Source organism: Anas platyrhynchos, chromosome 4 (genome assembly GCF_047663525.1).
Source record: "Anas platyrhynchos isolate ZD024472 breed Pekin duck chromosome 4, IASCAAS_PekinDuck_T2T, whole genome shotgun sequence".
NCBI classification, from domain to species: Eukaryota; Metazoa; Chordata; class Aves; order Anseriformes; family Anatidae; genus Anas; species Anas platyrhynchos.
The window spans coordinates 77,012,408-77,029,928 of record NC_092590.1 but is presented as its reverse complement, the minus strand read 5'-3'; the positions used below and the strand labels follow the sequence as shown (position 1 = coordinate 77,029,928).

Below are 17,521 nucleotides of genomic sequence, written 5' to 3'. Positions count from 1 at the left end.
AAAAAAAAAAAAAAGAAGTTTTTCCCAGCAGGAGCTCTTTGGCCACCTCTGGTCAGTTGTCCCCTCTGCGTGCCATTTTCTGACACGGGGCTCTGCAGTGGGTGACACTTCAGCCTCATGGCTGTTAATTTATTTTATTTTTTTACGCATAACTTCACCATGGGGTGAAAAGGAAGCTATTATAAGGGAGGCTGGTAACCACCAGTGGGGTCTTAAAGGCTGCCCCCAGCCCCAAACCCGACAGATCCAGCTCAGAACCGGAGCAAAACCCCCTCCTTCTCCCAGCGGCCATAACAATTAGCACCTCAAGCGGAGCTCAGGGACAGGACATTTTCTCCCTGCCCTTTGCAATTTCCAGAAAAGGATGGTTTTGGTTCCAGTGCAGTCTCCTTTAGCAGAGGGTGCAGCACGGGAGCAGCCCCGCTGCCAGGGGATGGCTTCGCCGCATCGCCTTGCGGGGTCAGCGCGCATCCAAATCAAACGCCCGTGCCTCCGGTGCTGAGAGATCTCTTAGGACCGTAGGGTGAGGATTGAAGAGCCTAATAAGGGGAAAGAATTAAGCCTGCAATCACTTGGACTGATTTAAATTAGCTTTTTTTTTTTTTTTCCTCCTCTTGCTTTGATTAAAGTAAGCCGATTTGCCTTTCCACCTGTGTTTCTCACGCAGGCAGAATTTCCATTAACTCCACTCCACGGTTTTTCAACTTTCTGAAGCTAAAAACTTCACGGCGTCCCTTCATCTGGTTGCCAGAGCTCCCTTAGCACATTGTGGCTCCTGGGATATTCATTATAACAGCTCACCGCCCCATATACCAGCCACCTCCGTAACCGAACAGACCTCCTGCGTGCCTTTCTGCTGTCCTATTGAGGAGCACTGACCTTCGTTACAGAATTATAATGAATATTCATTGCTGAAGAGCCATCGTATTGAGCTCACAATGTCCCCAGGAAGATTTAGATCAGATATTAAGGAGATCCTTACTGTGACGGGGACCGGGATGGGCTGCGAGGGTTTGGGGTGGGACTGGGCAGGCTCCTGGATGACAAAGAGGGTTGGAAATCCTCCAGTAGCTTCCCCTGATAGCAATCCAAAAAAAAGGAACAGCACAATGTCCAACAGCCTCATTCTAATCATCCAGTGATTAAATTAAAGCAAAGACTGTGTAATCTGGGCTGTCACCAGCAGCCATCGATCTGCTCCTCCAGCCCCATGTGAATGGCACGAGGACACCACCTCTGCCCGTCTCCAAAACCTTGATGTCCTCGTTCATCTCCGTGCGAGGCACTTCACTGGGTTGTACCCAGAATAACGCCCAGAGATGGGATGAGATGTGCCCAAAGACCAGGCTGGGACTTCAGGGGTGGATTTGCAGGACAGGATTTTAGGAGCCCTCCATCCTCTGGCTGTGCTGACCGCTCTCCTGCCTCCTCTTACTGCAAGTTTTCCTGTAAATGGGTTCGAAAGCAAAGATGCAAACACAGGGAGGAAAAGTCCATCAAGGGCACTCACGGAAAAAAAACTCAGGTCTTTTCCTGATTCCTAAAAGTAGGGGAAACATCCTCAGAGAGCTGACAGCTGACCACAAAAAAGCTGCAGAGTGGGGACACGCAATAAGGGGCTGCCCTCCCCTTCTGATCCAGCCCCCGAGAGTCAGCACCTTTTGGGGACAAAGCTGGGATGGGAAAAAAAAACAAATCAGATTTTTATTTTTTTTCTTGTGTTTCCAGCAGGAAAAAGAAAAAGGAGTTTTGTGTTGTTCCACCTCGTACCAGTGAAATAAATGGTGGCTGGGTTGTGAGAAGTCTGGCAAAATGGAACCAATTCCCAGGGCTGATATTTTGCATGGGGAAAAAAAGAAATAATAATAATAATCCTGCCACAGAGGTTGAAGTATTACCTTCAAATGAGTTAGTACTGCGGGAGTCGGAAAGCATAACTGAGCCCCGGGCTCTGGTTGCTGTTCTCAGAGAGCTTCTCGTAGCCACCAGCACGCTCTGAAGCATGCCTACGCCAGCTACGCTACATCTTCCCCAAGCAGGGTTTTATTTTAGATGAGAGCTTTTATTGTAGAAGAGAGCAGGAAACTCCGAAGCTGCGATCTCTGCTGTGGGAGCCAGGAGCCCTCTGCCACCCTGAGCCAGCAGCTCCTCCCGAAAAGGGCTGGGGTGGTGGGGAGCCAGGGAGCTTCTTCGTGTGCCTGGTGTGAACCCAGATTTTTCCTCTTGTTTTTAATGTTTTAATTGGTTTTTTTTGTTTGGTTGGTTTTAGCAGAGACCCCTTTTGGCCCCAACCCCAAAACTTCTTGCAGGGTTTTCCACCCGCCGACCTCTCCAATTCTGTAGGTGACACCTGCAGCCTCAGCACAGAAAAGCACAAATGCCGTGCTGGATTTCTCCAGGCACGTCAAATAATTTCCTGCCGGCTTTCTGGAAACGTCGCTTGGATCGCGCTTAAAATTCAGGAGGTTCCCATCCGTCTTCGTCTTACACCTTGTGCTAATTGTCAGTCCTCATCAGCCCGGCGAATTAACTAATCAGGGAACAGATCCAGCAGACATCGAGCCATGGATTTGCCCCAGAGATGTGTCACGGAAAATATCCCTCAGAAAGCTTATTGCAAAAAAGCTGCAGGTAAACATTTGCCTTCAGTCAGACGAGAGCAAGCAGAAATGCTCCCATCACCGCCAGCCGGTGCCAGCCCATAATAAACAACAGATCAAGTACATATTTGCCCCCGGGGACTTGTTACCTTTGAAAATTATAACGGGGAAAGCGGGCATCAAGCTTTTATTTCTCAACACAACACAAAGCGTGTATGCACAGCGCCAGGGTGCGTGTTCATGTTTCGGATCATTCCGGGTATGAGGAAGATGAGAAAATAAGGGAAAAACTTCAAACCCTCATGGAAATTTTCCCTCCTAACCCCGAGCACAGATCCCAGGAATAAAAGAAATGACACTTTCTGTGTGCCATTCTTTAAAAAATAAATAAATAAATAAATTCATTATTATTTTGATTTGAGTGATGTAATTGTGCATGATTTAACTTTATGCTGGAAAGAGGCGTTTCCTTTCCCTTCTTGTGCTGCCCCAAATCTTCCTCCTGCTACCGTGCTTCCCCTCTAAGCCAACAACAGCTACCGAAGCTTTGGGGTCTCTTCTTGCCTGTCTTGCCCATATGAGCCTACCAAATTTTAGTATATTGGTCTCTTTTTCCACCTTGGGGTATATTTCCTGGGGGTGACAACCTGCCTGCAGCCCAGGGAGGATGCTCAGTGCCTGGGGCACTTGAACAGACGCTCAGCAAGGGATGGGCTATGCAGAAATCGACCTTCATACACTGCTTTTTCCCTAATTATTCATTTTCAACTGGCAGATGAAACCCAGTGTGTGTCTCTTGTGGGGCTGCTGGTTTTCTGTCTCTCTCCAGGGGATCTGGTTCAACTCCTTTAGGCTCTGCTGCCCAGAGCAAGGATCGTTTCTGAGCACCTCGACCCCTGCTGAAGATAGATCTCGGCAGAAAGAGATCCTGGCAGAAGCACTGCTGTGACTGCTTTTGGGGACAAATGGTGCCTGGGATTCCCTGTTCTTCTTCTGGTTGGTTGTTTTTTTTTTTTTAGAGGCTCCAGGCTTTAATGATTCGGTGCACACCGCGCATGTAAACCACATACAGGCAGCAAAAGGCTCCTGGTAGCCCCTGGTAGCCCCATCCGTCCTGATCCCTTCCCACTTAATTGCTAGAGACCCTCTGAAACTGATCCCAATCTCTGCAAGGAAGGCAGGCAGGCAATATTTCGGGGAAAGGGGCTGAAATAATCGAGGCTTCTTCCAAATCCTGAAATGACCGCTGGAAATGTGCCGTGCCAGGCACCAGCTAACACGTGCCCTGAGCCTAATCCTGCCCGACAGTCCTTACAGTCCTATATCCCCCCGTTTATCCACGGGTCAGGCACAGCACAGACAGCAGGATTGGGAGCTCCAGGAGCTGGCCACACTGCCAAATTAATGCTAGCCAGGAGCACCCCTTGTTGGAGAGAGAAGGCAGCTCCGCCGAGACGCACAGCACGGGATGAACACGGTGCCAGCCAGCTCCTACAGCTCCCTGTCCCGCTGGGTGCTTTGATTTTAAGGATTGTTTTCCTAAATAAAGCTGCTCTGCCTTCTCCTGCTCTCCCCCAGCTCCCTCCTGCCATCTATTCGGATTAGCTCCAGGGGGAGGACGGCAGCATGCTGGCTCTCCGAGCTATGTGGACTCCACGCAGCTCAAGTAGAAGAGTAAATATTCCACCCCGGCGATGGAGCGTGCTTAGCGAGGAGCTGCCGAGGTGGAGTAGAGGTATTTAAAAGCACATCCTGCCTTCGTCTGTCCTTGCACGTGCAATTTTATTTCAGGATCATTTGCAGAAAATAAAAGTGCCCGAGCGTTACGGACAAAAGGCACCTGAGGAGGTCTGCAGCCCAACTCCTCACTCAAAAAAGGCTCGATTTCAAAATTAGCCTGGGGAAAATTAATTCAGAGCCTCGTCCGGCTGAGTTCTGGATACCTCCAGGGGAAGCAATGCCCCCTCCTCTGTGGGCCGGTGCTCCAGCATCTCACCAACCTCACGGTGAAAGCATTTTCCCTTCTGTCTCAGTGGAATTTCCCTCGCCGCAGCTTGCGCCCTTTGCCTCTTGGCCTTGGGCTGTGCACCTCTGCTTAATTCTTTTGGTGATAAAAATGCTGTCAGGAGCCTGGATCAGGTCCCTGGCCTGTGCCACCCCTTGGTCCTGCCTGCAGAGGGAAGGCACAGGCACGGAGAGAAAGGCAAGAAGCCTTGGAGGGAGGCTTTGCCCTGGAGGTGACATTTGGGAGAGGCACAATTTAGCCTCGAGCCAAGGCGATGTAAAAAACGTCTCCTTGTGCATCCCGAAGAGAAATGCAGGCTGTGACTCAAGCTGCTAATGCTGAAACCGCGATGCCAAACGGCGAGCCACACTCGCATTAAGTGGGTTTGCAATCCAGCTCAGCGCACTCGCTGTGAGTAACTTGGCTAGGAGAACATATTTTTTTTGCAGCGAGAGCCTTACCGCGAGCAGCAATCACATTAGATTTGCAAATTCCCCTCCGTCCCTGGGGACAGCCCGAGAGACACCGCTGCGTGACAGCAGCCGCCCTCCTTCAGGTCAGGGCAGGTGGTGGCGGATTTTCTCCGCCTGCCCACGCTCCGCAAAGGAGCCAAGCTGAGTTTTGACATCTCTCTGCTTTTCTTTTCCTTCGTGGACGTGCTGAGGGAGGAGAAGAGCTTTCCATAATTTCCATCGCCGTGCTGGTCACTCACGTGGCTTCGTCGCTCGCTCCATCCAAACGGCGGTGGCTGCCCCGAGACCAAGACAGCTTTTTTAATTAAAGGGCTTTTAATGGAAACAAGTGAAGCGACTGATGAAATTAAACTGGGGCTGCAGCGACAGCCTTCTGAACTAAAGCCTCCTAAAGTGCCCACGATTTACATTCGGAAAAGACACGGGGAGCTCATTAAGGCTCTAGACAAACAGCTCGGCAGGCTGGGGTGCCGAGAAGAGGGCTGTGCAAGCCACGCTGTAAGGAAAAAGATGCCCAGAATGATATAGCAACCACCAAACATTAATAACACCGCTTGTCCTCCCCAGGACTGGCTTCCTGAAGAAGGTCAGTAGTTTTCTCTTCGATTTTCAGCCACAAAAGGCCAGGCACAGGAAAGGAACCGGCTTGGTGCTGGGGCCGAGCTCAGCTGCACGGAGTCAGGCACGGGTGGTTTCCAGCAGAAAGCTCTCCAGAAGGGCAACCTCCTGTCTGGGAACACCTCTACTCACGTTTAATTTCAGTTAGGAGCCGTCCCGTATAATTTACAGCCAAAAGAGATGAAGAAAGCAATGTGGATGAGTTGTTAGAAGGACACCATGTGGTCCCAACCACGGGGTTTGGTGCATTAAAATTTCAGACTCCGAATTTCAGCCTCAGGGATTTTGCTTCTCCAATGTTCTTTTTTTTTTGTTTTGTTTTGTTTGTTTTTTTCTCTAATCCTCTATTAACACAGCAGTCTCCCTCCCCAAATACTTCTGAAGGCCCGCTCGAAAGAAATCCTTAGCCTCACCGCATGGCTCTTAATTTTACATTTTTATTGGCCTTATTTGTCTCAAATCTTCGCCCAGCTTTTCAAGGCGAAAGAGGCTTTCATCTGATCTCCAAATCTCACTCCCTGCCTCTCCCAGCCTTTAATACCTGTCCCAGGAGCTGTGTTTGGACCAGGCACTCGGACCTGCAGAGCAGAAACGAGCTGCTGCAAAACACAACGCAGCAGGACAACCCCCAGGGTGGCGTCTTATTTTTATTTAGATTTTTTCACTTAAGATAAATCAGAAAGCTGCCTCGAGCACCTCCAAGCCATACTATTTCGCTTTAAACATGACATCCAAGTGGAGCAGGGAGAACACACCTCCCAAAACCCGATCCTGCAATCCCCTGAGTGCTTCCTGGAAGGAGCTGGAGACTTTCTGTGCCCACTGGCACAAAAGCAGAGGGTTCAGAAACACTTCTGTTCGCTAACACACTTACAGGAAAGCACTTGGAAGAACACCAGACGTCCCCATCCAAGAGGCAGGGAGCAGGCAGGCAGAAAAGCCTTATTTTGCCCCATAAATACATTTTTTACACAAAGGTCACACGCATGCTGCAAATCCGGGCATGCCCAAGCCCTGCAAAGTAATCATCCATGTGGGAAAATTGTTAGAAAGTTCCCCGGCATAAATTTGGGCGTTAATTTGCTTTTTCCTGGATAATTCCCAGGCACGGTTGAAGGCACAGAGCAGTCCAGGAACCACTCCCGGCGCTCCCTTTGCATCCAGCCGCCCTCTTCTGGAAGGCAAAACATTTTTACTAGCAAGAGGGCATTTTGTGCCAGTTGGCCACGGGGCTCAGGATACATTTTGTTGCTGTCTGCACATCTGCACATCATTTATTAGCACAGACAAAGCCAAATTGCCTCTGCTTAGGGTCTCATTATCGAACATCAGTGCAGGATGGCACCGTAAACTGAATTCAACCCTCAAGGACTGCACTGCCTGTTGGGGTAATGGATGTTGGTATTGCAAAGTGTTGATCACTCATGAAAATATATATAATTCTTGTATAAAACGGGACATTTTTTGGAGGGGGAGGGAATGTGCTGCTTGAGCTTTTGTCAAAATAAGGAATAATTTGAGAAGTCCCATATTTACCCACAAAACTGCCTGTTTTGGGATCAAGCACTGCCTACAAGTTGACCAAGGAAATTGCTTGGGTTTGCAGGTTTGGGGTTACTACAGTCCCACCGTAGTGCAGCGTTTGCAGGAGAGAATGGGATGAGTTTTACTCCAGCTGGTGGTCCTTTAACTCGATAACATCCACAGCCTCACACGGCCCTGGCACCTCACATATATTTCCCTGGTGTCTCGATAGGGAGCCAGCCCCCAAATCCTTCAAAAAGTCCACGGTTATTAAAAGAACCGGAGGGGGTTTTCCAGATCCAAACTAGGGGAAATATAAAAAGGCATCCGAGAAATACAGCCCTGGGGATGTAAAATGTTTCCGAACAAACCCAGGCAGCACAAAGTGAGCTGAGCAACCAAGCGATTCTCTTTCATCTCCTGTAAAATTTGAGCTGCTTCTACACGGCATAATGGTGACACCTACAGGAAAAAAAACTCATCCTCTAGCTCTGCAGCCCTAATAGGGTCGGATGACATCACATCTTTAATATCACCGCGTTATTGAAGGCTGTATGAGCTCGGTGCAGAGCACAAGCCACTGCTTCGCCGGGCTGTGCCCGCTTGCTATTTTCTCAGCAGTGTTACTGAACTTGATACAGGACTGCAGGACAGCAAAGATTACTCAGATGCCTAATTTAAGACTCAGTCATATTTCGTAGGATGTTTAGGATGATCTCTAATCAAAATTAATTTTGATGAAGTGATTGAGTTATAGCTTTAGTTCTGTCAAAAAGCTGTTTAACACTTGAGAGAGGAGGAGATAATTGAACTATTTTAGCCTCAAGTATTACTTTCATGTATTCTTGCGTTATCTCAAATACAAAAATTATCTGATGTTAGGAGATTGAGGCAAATGACTCCTTTTAGAAACCAGGGTCATTCCCCTCATCACATTTCGTTTCATCTGTGTCAGGATTTGCACATTATTCAGCATCTGGCTACTGACAAGTGAAATATTCTGCAGATAAAATAACTAAAACCAGTGTTTTAAACTTCCATTAAATAGTCTTCACTTTTCAATTTTGCAGGCAAAGTTGTGGAAGAAAAATACAGACATTTTTCATTCATTCATTCATTCGGGTTTTATTTTTAAAACCAACCCTGACTCTTGTATAAGATATAAAATAACCATCCACTGAAGCATACACTGAAGATAATCACCAGGAAAGCTGTAGCTCATAATTTATCTGATTGTGTGTATGTGCAATTTTCCCAGTGCTTCAAAAGCTACCAGAAGAAGCATCCTCTGCAACCAAACAGTGAGCTGCAGAATAACCCGGTAAGACAGAAACAGGCCACAGAGAATTCAGTTTGAGCAGAGCATTAACAAAGGGGCACTGTTGTTGTTTTACAAAATGAGATTTGAAAGATTATTATGAAAATAAAACTTTGTAATAAAACATTCAGCCTATAGTTTAGTTGCTTCTGGAGACCTGCCCGCTGTGTCACTGGCTCTATGTTATTAGCAATTTCTTAGTAATATCTGGTTGTTCTGTGGCAGAGATCTGCATTTATCTCAAGCACGTGATGGGATGTGCAGACAGTGCTGTAGACCACAGCAATGACTAATTAGCAAGCAGCTCTTCTGATTATGTCCAGTTGTCCAATGGCCTTTAATATCCATTTTCAACTCATTAAAACATTTTCCCCCAAAAAACATAATCCCTCCAACAACAAACAATTTTTAATAGGCTACACTAAAGCGCTCTAAGGCAAGAAGGGGCTAGATCAGTCAGAATGCTAAAACCACAATGCAAGTCAAAACCAGCAAAGCCTAAAATACTTTTCTCCTCTCTCACGCAAGGACTGGGGCTGAGCCCAACAAAGTTTCGGATCTAAGAGCAGGCGACTTCTTAAAGCAAGGGGAGAGTTTGCTCTCCCCTCTCCAGCTCCAAGTTCCTGCAGTATCTTTCATGTCGATGCTCGTTCTGATCTGGCTTTAAAAAAAAAAAAAAAAAAAAAAAAAAAAAAAAAAATGCAGGAAAAAAACAATAAGATAATAAATAAATAAATAATATATTCCGTGCTCTGGAGCATTGCACGGTCACAGAGCAAAGGGAAGCGACAGGAGGCAGATCCTCCATTTGGCTGCACATCAGCCTTGGATGAGCTTAGAGCAGTTATTGGGCTACAGGCAAAGGCTGCCCCCAGCTAGAGCTAGCTCTGCAGGGATCAATCAATGCAAATCTGACTTTAAAATATATATATATATTTCTCTGGGCAGCCCAGTTTTCTGTGGTTTTACTGAATTAAGCCAGTTTACTACGTGAGACAAGTAGCTTTGGGTGGGTTCAGGGTCAGCATCTCTTTTTGCAAAGTTGATGCTGTTCAGGACATGTCACCACAGCATCTCTCCAGCTACATTAGCACTGCAGAGCCAGGCAGCTCCAGCCTGAGCACATTTCAGCTCCTTTACATCCCACACACCAAAAAGAGGACAGAAAAAGCTCCTCAGGGGTGCAAGGCAAGCTTACACCCTGGTGTAACAGCAAGGGAGACACCTCAGTAGTGACCCCAGTGTTGGCGGGGAGTCGTACCCTACAGCCAGGCTTCCATTTATAAGTGATTTTCCCTCATAACTTTGAGGGTTTTCCCCTCGTTTTTTGGGAACTGGGGGCGTTTGGGCTGGAGGAGGCTCAGGGCAGACCCCATTGCTCTCTGCTACTGCCTGAAGGGAGCTGTGGGGAGCTGGGGGTCGGCCTCTGCTCACGGGTAACGGTGGTAGGATAAGAGGGAATGGCCTCAAGTTGTGCCAGGGGAGGTTCAGGTGGGAAATTAGGAGACATTTCTGTCAGAAAGTGCTCAGGTGTGGGGACGGGGTGACGGGGAGGTGGCGGCAACCCCATCCCTGAGGGTGTTCAAGGGAAGGTGCTTGGGGACGTGGTTCAGTGGGTGACAGCGGTGGTAGAGGGGTGATTAGACAAGACGATCGCGGAGGGCTTAATTTATTTAATTAATTTATTTAATTTAATTTATTTAATGTATTTATTACTCCCTGACCCCGCCCCTCCACAACCCCACCTCAGCCCCGCCCTGAGGCGGCACCGCCCGCCTCTTCCCCGCCCCTCCCCTCCGGACCGTACCAAGTCCCGTGTCCCCCTCCCTCCTTCCCCCTTTATGTCCCCCCCCCCTCCCAGAGGGCTCAATGGTCGGGGCGGGGGCGGGCTGTGGCCATGGCCGTCCTGCTGCTGACGGCGGCCGCCGCTCTCCTCGCCGCCCTCCTCTTCCTCGCCTCCCGCTTCCTCCGCCGGCCCGGCCCAGGTGGGTCTCGGCTCCGGTTCTCCCTCAATTCCCCTCCCCGGGGCTTCTCCGGTTCTTCCCCTTCCTCCCCCCGTCCCGTTTCAGAGGGGCCCGGTCCCCTTCAGGCCCTGCTCCCGCCTGAAGGGAGGGGGGGGGGCGTCGCCATGGCAACCGTGAGGGGGGGGGGGGGGGGAGCGCCTCGCCTCAGGCCTTCCCCTGAGGGAAAAGGGGGGGGGGGGGGGGATCTATTTGGGATCCCCTGGGATCTTTTAGGATCCCGCAGCCTCCCCCCGAGGCGCTCCCCACGCGTGGAGCCCCCCTGGATGCGGCCCCTGCTGGCGGCTCGGCCCCTCAGGAGCCGTGGGGGGGGCGTGGAAGTGCGTTGGGGTCCCCCTCTCAACGCCTGGTGAGCTCCTTTTGAGGGGAAAAGGATTTAATAGGATCCCTCCCCAGCTCGTATTGAGCCCCTAAGATCTCCAGGAGTGCCCTGCCAAGCGTGGAGCCGATATTCCCCTCACACACCCCCAGGGCCTCACACCCAGCCAGCCTTTACCCAAATTTTGCAGAATTTGCCCCACTTCCCCAGCCAGCCCCGCGCTGTGGGGTGATGCAGCGCTTCCAAACGCTTCTAGGGAAAAAAATATTTACTTCTTCGGTAAGCTCACCGACATGGCTGTATTTCCAGAGGGAACGAAGGGAAACGCTGTGAGGACTCGTGCTCAGATGTTTAGCCAGGACAGCCACGGAAGCCTTTGGTTATATAATAACACTAGTCCCAGAATTTGGGGCGTTTTGTGTCTGTTTCAGGTTGGTTTTGGTGTTTGGGTTCTGTCTTGGGGGGGTTAAGGTAGCTTTGATAGTTCTTTTTCTTTTTTTTTAATAGGTAAACAAACAAAAAAACCCACAACAATATAAACATAGTCACACTACTGCAAGAGTATATGCCGGTAAGGACTTTGTGTTAAAACCAGTTCTTACCCATTAAAAACTAAAGTTTCCAGCGTGTTTCTTTTACGCTGTTTCTTGTACAGACCTGCTCTGTCTTTCTTTCTCAGCAGCGTGGAAACTGATGAAATTTCATCTGGTTTCTAGTTACGTGGGGCTGAGCTTCTGGTAAAAGCAAGTGATAAACCTCCTAGAGAAATGAGACTGCTGGAGATGTTTTATTTCCTCAGCTTCGCTCGTATCGTGACTTAAGCAAATCAGAAGCTTTGAGGTTGGGGAGGATTTCTTCTTCTTTTAAAGCGTATAAAATTCTAACGAAGGTGAAGGCCAAACAGGCATTTTAAATGATCTGAATTCTCCAGAAGCATTAATGCTATTTTTGAGCAGCCTGGTTAAAGTTAGCTTCGTTTCAGGGTAATTGTTGTGAAGTTGCTTTTTCAAGGGCATCTTTTTGATACTTTGAAATCGGTCTTACCTATTTTTATTGTGTGGTTTATGAAAATTTGCTACCTGAATGTGTTGATTTCTATCATTTTGAAGTTCTCTGCGGAACTGCATTTTGTGGGGATGAATTTATTCTCCTTGCACAACAGAAAATTATTTTTCAAAACCACTGGGGGTGTTGCGGACTAATTACATTTTTGCAGAATTCAGTCGAATACAAGAATTTGTTTTCCTTTTCCCGTCTCTTATGTAGAAGATGGAAGCTGCTACAGTTCTAGTAAACTCATCGTGTTGCATGGAAAGGACATGAAACCAGGGAAGTTTGAGGTAGAGAACGGGTGGCAGCTCTCTTTCCTTGTAGCGGCTGGGGCTGCATGGCAATGATGACCTTTCATGCTCTCTCTTGCAGAATTACTCTTACTAAACGTTGTAGAACAGACTGCTTTAGCTTAAGTGGGAGGCTAACCATCACAAGAGGTAAATCCTGTAACTTTGTATTTCCTGCGAGAGGTCATTTCAAGTAGCAGAGTGCTTCCAGCCCTATCATGCCCCGACTTGTTTGCTGAGAACAGAAAAAAAAACGCAGCCTTGCTGCCTTCAGCACACGGCTGGCATATCTGGTTGTGACCATGCCCTTGTACGATAAGCAGTGTGAGGCAAAAAGACCTCTTCAGGGACACGGAGCCCGCTTCCTTCCACCTGTTGGGTGTTGAATCGCTTTCTCATCGAATTTCACAGCTCAGGTTAGCACGGAGGTGAAAGGCACCGAGGTGGCGGTGGGAAGTCCAGCCGGAGGGTGAGGGTGCAGCAGGTGGAGCTCTGTCCAGTGGAGATCAGCAGCCAGGAGCTGTGTCTGGATGGCCTACCTCAAAATTTGCCACCCAGGTGTTAACGCTGCTGGACCTGCTGATCTGATACACCTAAAGATAACGTGCTGCAAGCTTAGCAAGGGAAAATATATTTGCTCTGAGCAAGTGGAAATTTGCAAAGCTTCGGAAAGGAGCAGATTCCTTGCTGGGGGGATGTAAAATGAGGTCCAAAGAAGCTCTGAAAGGTTTTTCAGTATTCTTTGTAATGAGTGTGTCACACATCCAGTTTAGGAAAGAGTTCTGCTTTCAGAGCAGAGTTCTGCTCTGTTTCTCTTTGAGAAAGAGCTCTGACAGCGTGACCACGGTCTCACAGCTTCTGTTCTGCACTGGCTGACAAGTGGCATGAAATAATCAGCTACAGCCTCTGCTCTGGGCTGATGTTTCTGAAAAGACAGAGCTCTCAGCACAGCAGTGACCTTGCTGTCCCCTGGAAGGAGATGTTCCCTGCTTTTGGAGAGGCTGAGTCACGGAGTGGAGACCCTACAGCTTAGAACAAAAGCTGAACCGAGCTTTGAAGCCACATCCATTTTCCAGACATCTGTTGAATTTTCTGGTTTGTTTGTAATGCCCATTAATTGAGGGCTTTATCTAATTAATTTCTACTGGCCTGCCTTTCTGCAAACTGTCGAGCAACTCCTGGAGTTGGAGGGGTTTTCAGAGTATTCTCTGTGCTGTTTGAAACCACCAGTCACACCCTCTGTGTGCAGCTCCAGTCATCTGTGATGCTTCCAGAGCAGAGGGGAGGGGAGAGAGCAGGTCCAGCCTTCTGGGTACTGGGAGGACCGGAGCCATGTGGGCACGTTGGATGTAGTAAAGCCCCCCTTTTTCTACTAACTGACAGTTTGTAGTGTGTAGGTGTCTTCTGCTCTTTGTCTGAGTGCTCTGGAGAGCTGAAAAGACGAGTATTATCCAACAACTGCCTTGTACATCTGCCCATTATATGGGTCAGCTTTGGTGGTTGGTTCTTGGTTTGGTTTTGTTCTGGTTTTTAACTATTTTCTGAGCACTGTTAACACTGGTCAACTCTGAGAAATTGCCAGGTCACCTGGAGAGAATTAAATTGAGGAAACAGACAGTTTTGTACAACACCTCAGCTTGAAAGGACTCTGTGGCTTATAAATAGGTTCCTCTCACAAAATGTTTCACAGGATGATGGGAATGCAAACCAAGCCCCAGAATGAACGAGCACTGAACCTTCACAGCTGGTGCGCTGTGCACCTTTGGCACTTACTAGGACAGAGACACTGAAGCTTTCAGGTGAAAGGATGCTGAGGTTTGGATGGCAGGGCATCTCAAGAATGCATTAAGAGAAATATTGCATGTGTACGAGAGGTCTCTTTTTCAGCCTAAGAGTATTTCTGGCACTTCAGTAATGTCCCAAGTAAGCAGGCTGCTGTTCTGCAGCGTAATGCTTCCCTCACTGCTGAACAGCATTCAGAGCAATCATCAGCATGCCACAAATAAGCCTGGGCAAGTCTTGAAGCAAAACGATCCGATCCCTGGAGCCTACACGCTGTAATTTCTTACAGACCCGGTTTGGTCCGCAGACAGAAGGAGGGGCTGGGCACAGGAGGGTGACAGCAGCGCGGCCGTGCAGTGACTCAATTCCAAATGTCAAATGTGCTCGCAGCGGGGTTGCAGCACTCCTGAACTCTGCTGATGGCTTTGCTGGCCAAATGCTTCCCCCGAGTGCTCTGCTCTGCAGCCTGGGCTGAGCTCGGTGCTGCTGCAGCTGTGTTGTTATCAGCTCCACTGCCTGCTGCTTTGAAGCTGGCTGAGATACCCTGAGACAAGCTGCAAGCACACCTTTGATCGTCACGCAGATGCAGTCGTAATGAATCTTATTTTTTGATCGCAGATATGCTAATAGCAGGGTTTTTTTTAGGAAGGCATTGTTTGGATCAGCGGATGCTGGAGACTTGGCTGAGCGTGGAGAGCATTTTGTGCTCCTGCTGGGACATCACAGAATCCAGCCAAGCACAAAAATGTGTCCTGGGCTTAAGTAAAAGTTCTGCAGCTTTCTGAGACCGTTTGAATGCCGAGCTGAATGAAGGCCGTAGCAGTTAATTCTTTGCAGGACCAAGCAAGTAACAACACACACAAACATCAGTTACCCTTATCAAAGGGATATGCAAAGCGGGTATCGAGGATGGTGATGGCAACATCATCGGATTGTTTTGGCATCAGTACCATAGCTGATAGCAGTGGGATTTTGGTGGTCTCAAAAAGAACCTGTGGGGCTCTGCAGTGAGCCCACAGGTCAGTCGCTTGCTCTCAGCTGTTCCTCGCTTGTCAGATCTCAATTAACAACAGGAATATTCAGCGGGGTGACAGCATGAGCTGCAGTGACCTTTGGAGCTCTGGACTGACTTCTGCTCACGCTCACTTTCCACGCGTGGATTTGTTGGAAACGTTGTTAAATCGGTGTGGTAGTATAAAGATTCCCCGTGTCTTCGGCTGTGTGCGCCTCTAATTTGTGGTTCTGGCTTGCTGTGGTTCTTGCTTGCTGTTCAGGTTCAGTTTTGGGTATGCTGATTTACATATTCCATAGTGAAACATGTATGCAGCCAGGCTTGAATTCAGATGAATCTACTTCTAAGCGGCACAAATGCAAAATCAGAAATAAAAATCTGAATACTGTGGAAGGGAAGAGAAGTACTCCTGGGTCCTGCCTTTCGTAAGTCAGACGTGACTGGCAGGCTCACCACATAAAGAGAGATATTTTCATGGGGAAGGGAAGAACAGATTATTTGGATCAAATACAGGGATTTTTTGAACAGTTTGGGGGAAGGGGCTTTTTTTGAGGTTGTAGTCTGTCAGGTCAAACAACAGTAGCAGCATATAGCTAGAACATTTTCTTTAGTGGTCAGTACGGTGGTGCAAAGCTGACTGCTGTTGGTGCATGATTCTTGTTAGTCACATGAAAACAACTTGCAAGTATCTCCTGCCTCTCAGGAAAAAAAAAAAAAAAAACACAAGAGAGGGGAGATGTTCTGTCATTTAGAAAACAGCACTTAATAGTAATATTTTAAAAAAATATTTTTAAAATAGTATCTAGTAGTACAATTAGGAAACAGTACTTCTGATTGCCAGGGTTGACAGGCAGAAGGGCAGCTCTAGCAAGCTGAGGTGACAGCTCTCTCACCAATTTGGTTTCCTTCTTGCAGCTGAAGAGGAACCCCAACAAAATGCGGCGGCGGCAGCAGTGGCCAGACCTCGGCCCCACATCGAGGAGCGAGGAGATGGGATGCCAAGGCGCCGGAGGAACATGGGGAGCCGGCTGCTGGCCCAGAGGAGAGCACAGCAGGCAGAAGAGTGGGCAGAAGGTAAAGTTTGGTTCAGTTCATCTTCCAGACTTGTACATGGGCCTGAGCAGCAGATGTTGGGCTGCAGTTGGCTCCTGAAGAGAAGTTTTCATTTTAGCAGCTTGGGAATCACTTGCAGCTTGACTGTGATCTGTCTGACTTTCCAGTTTCCTTACTTGCTTAACAGAAACTGCATTTTGTATTTCCTCAGAGCCATACAGGTTAAATTTGGGTAACTAGAATCATCACTTTGCACTACAACATCAAGCAAAGTACTTATCACCATGATTCCTCTCGTTCTCAGGTCGTGGGTGAAGCGCTCGGGGTTTCCACTCGAGTGCAGATAAAAGTGGACCTTGCTTCACTTGCGTTTGCAGCAGAGATCAGGGCGATGCTTTTGGCCCCTGCTAGGTGGGAAATGCTGAGCAGGCATTCGTGCGAGGCCATGATTAGGAGATAATTGCGCTTTTCCCCCCGCTCTTCTTGTCTTGCCGTTGAGAGAAGCTCATTTTCCGCTCACGTTGGCAGGTGAACGTGCTCTCCAAGCCGTTCGTGTCCAACGAATGGAAAATTGACAGGCCTGAACTTTTCAACTTTGCTTAGTTCTTTTCATGTGATAACATCCTGCGAGGAAAATGAAATCAAAAAAAAAAGCTTTCCCCTTAAACTCCAGGCATCAAAAGTTTCAGTGCCAAAGGCCGACAGTGAAGCTGTGAAAGCAAAAGGCTTATCTTATTTTGTCACTTTAGCTGTAAAAGAGTCTGTGTCACTGGGCTTTATAAATAATTCTTTCGCAGCTTCACTGTGCATCAGATGCGAGTGCTGCAGCTCTTGCATGAAGTTTCCTTTGAGATGACATTTCTGTTTATTTTTAATTTCTTTATGTTAAAACAACTTCTGGCTCTTTTGTTTTAACTTCTGCATGGTTTTTGTGTTTCGTTGTGGATTTTTTTTCCTTTCGTATGCTGGGATGGTTTCTCCTAGTGCTGTAGCACCGGTGCACAGCAGTGACACCAAAGGCTTTGGGGAATGAGCACAGACATCAGCAGGAGAGCCGTGGAGAGAAGCTCCTGTCCCTTGTTCCTGCCCTGAGGTGCAGTTATTTGGGATTATTCCCCTCTGGTACGGATTGGCTGGGTCTGCTATACAGCCATTACCCTGGGCGTGAGCTGCCTGTAGTAGTGTAGAGCTTGTTTTATTTTTTCACTTAAAGAAAGATGAATTACATGTTTTGAAGCCCCACTCTGTGAGTGTGTGGCGGGGGCCTGGAATAACTTCTTAATTTATTTCCTCCAGGCAGGGACCACGTGTGTTTTCACCGTGTCACTGCCACGTGGAGCAGTTTTGTCTACTGCCTCTGCTTACCCTGTTGAAACAGCGAGCCGTCCCAACAACTTGCAGGGTTCTGTGTTACAAAAAATTAGTTGGCTCACGTGGTAACACCACCACATCCCTG

The 17,521-nt window shown here is 48.2% G+C and overlaps 1 protein-coding gene across 1 annotated transcript in view; it reads left to right on the top strand.

Moving 5' to 3' along the window:
* The first annotated feature begins 10,364 nt into the window (after window positions 1–10,364).
* The window catches only part of DDRGK1 (DDRGK domain containing 1), a 36,493-nt gene continuing 29,336 nt past the window's right edge, over window positions 10,365–17,521 (top strand). Inside the window, exons 1-2 of the mRNA XM_027455833.3 lie at window positions 10,365–10,523; window positions 15,928–16,086. Of these exons, the coding sequence (XP_027311634.1) occupies window positions 10,436–10,523; window positions 15,928–16,086 (247 nt within the window). The 5' untranslated portion in view covers window positions 10,365–10,435. The remainder of the gene's footprint in view (window positions 10,524–15,927; window positions 16,087–17,521) is intronic.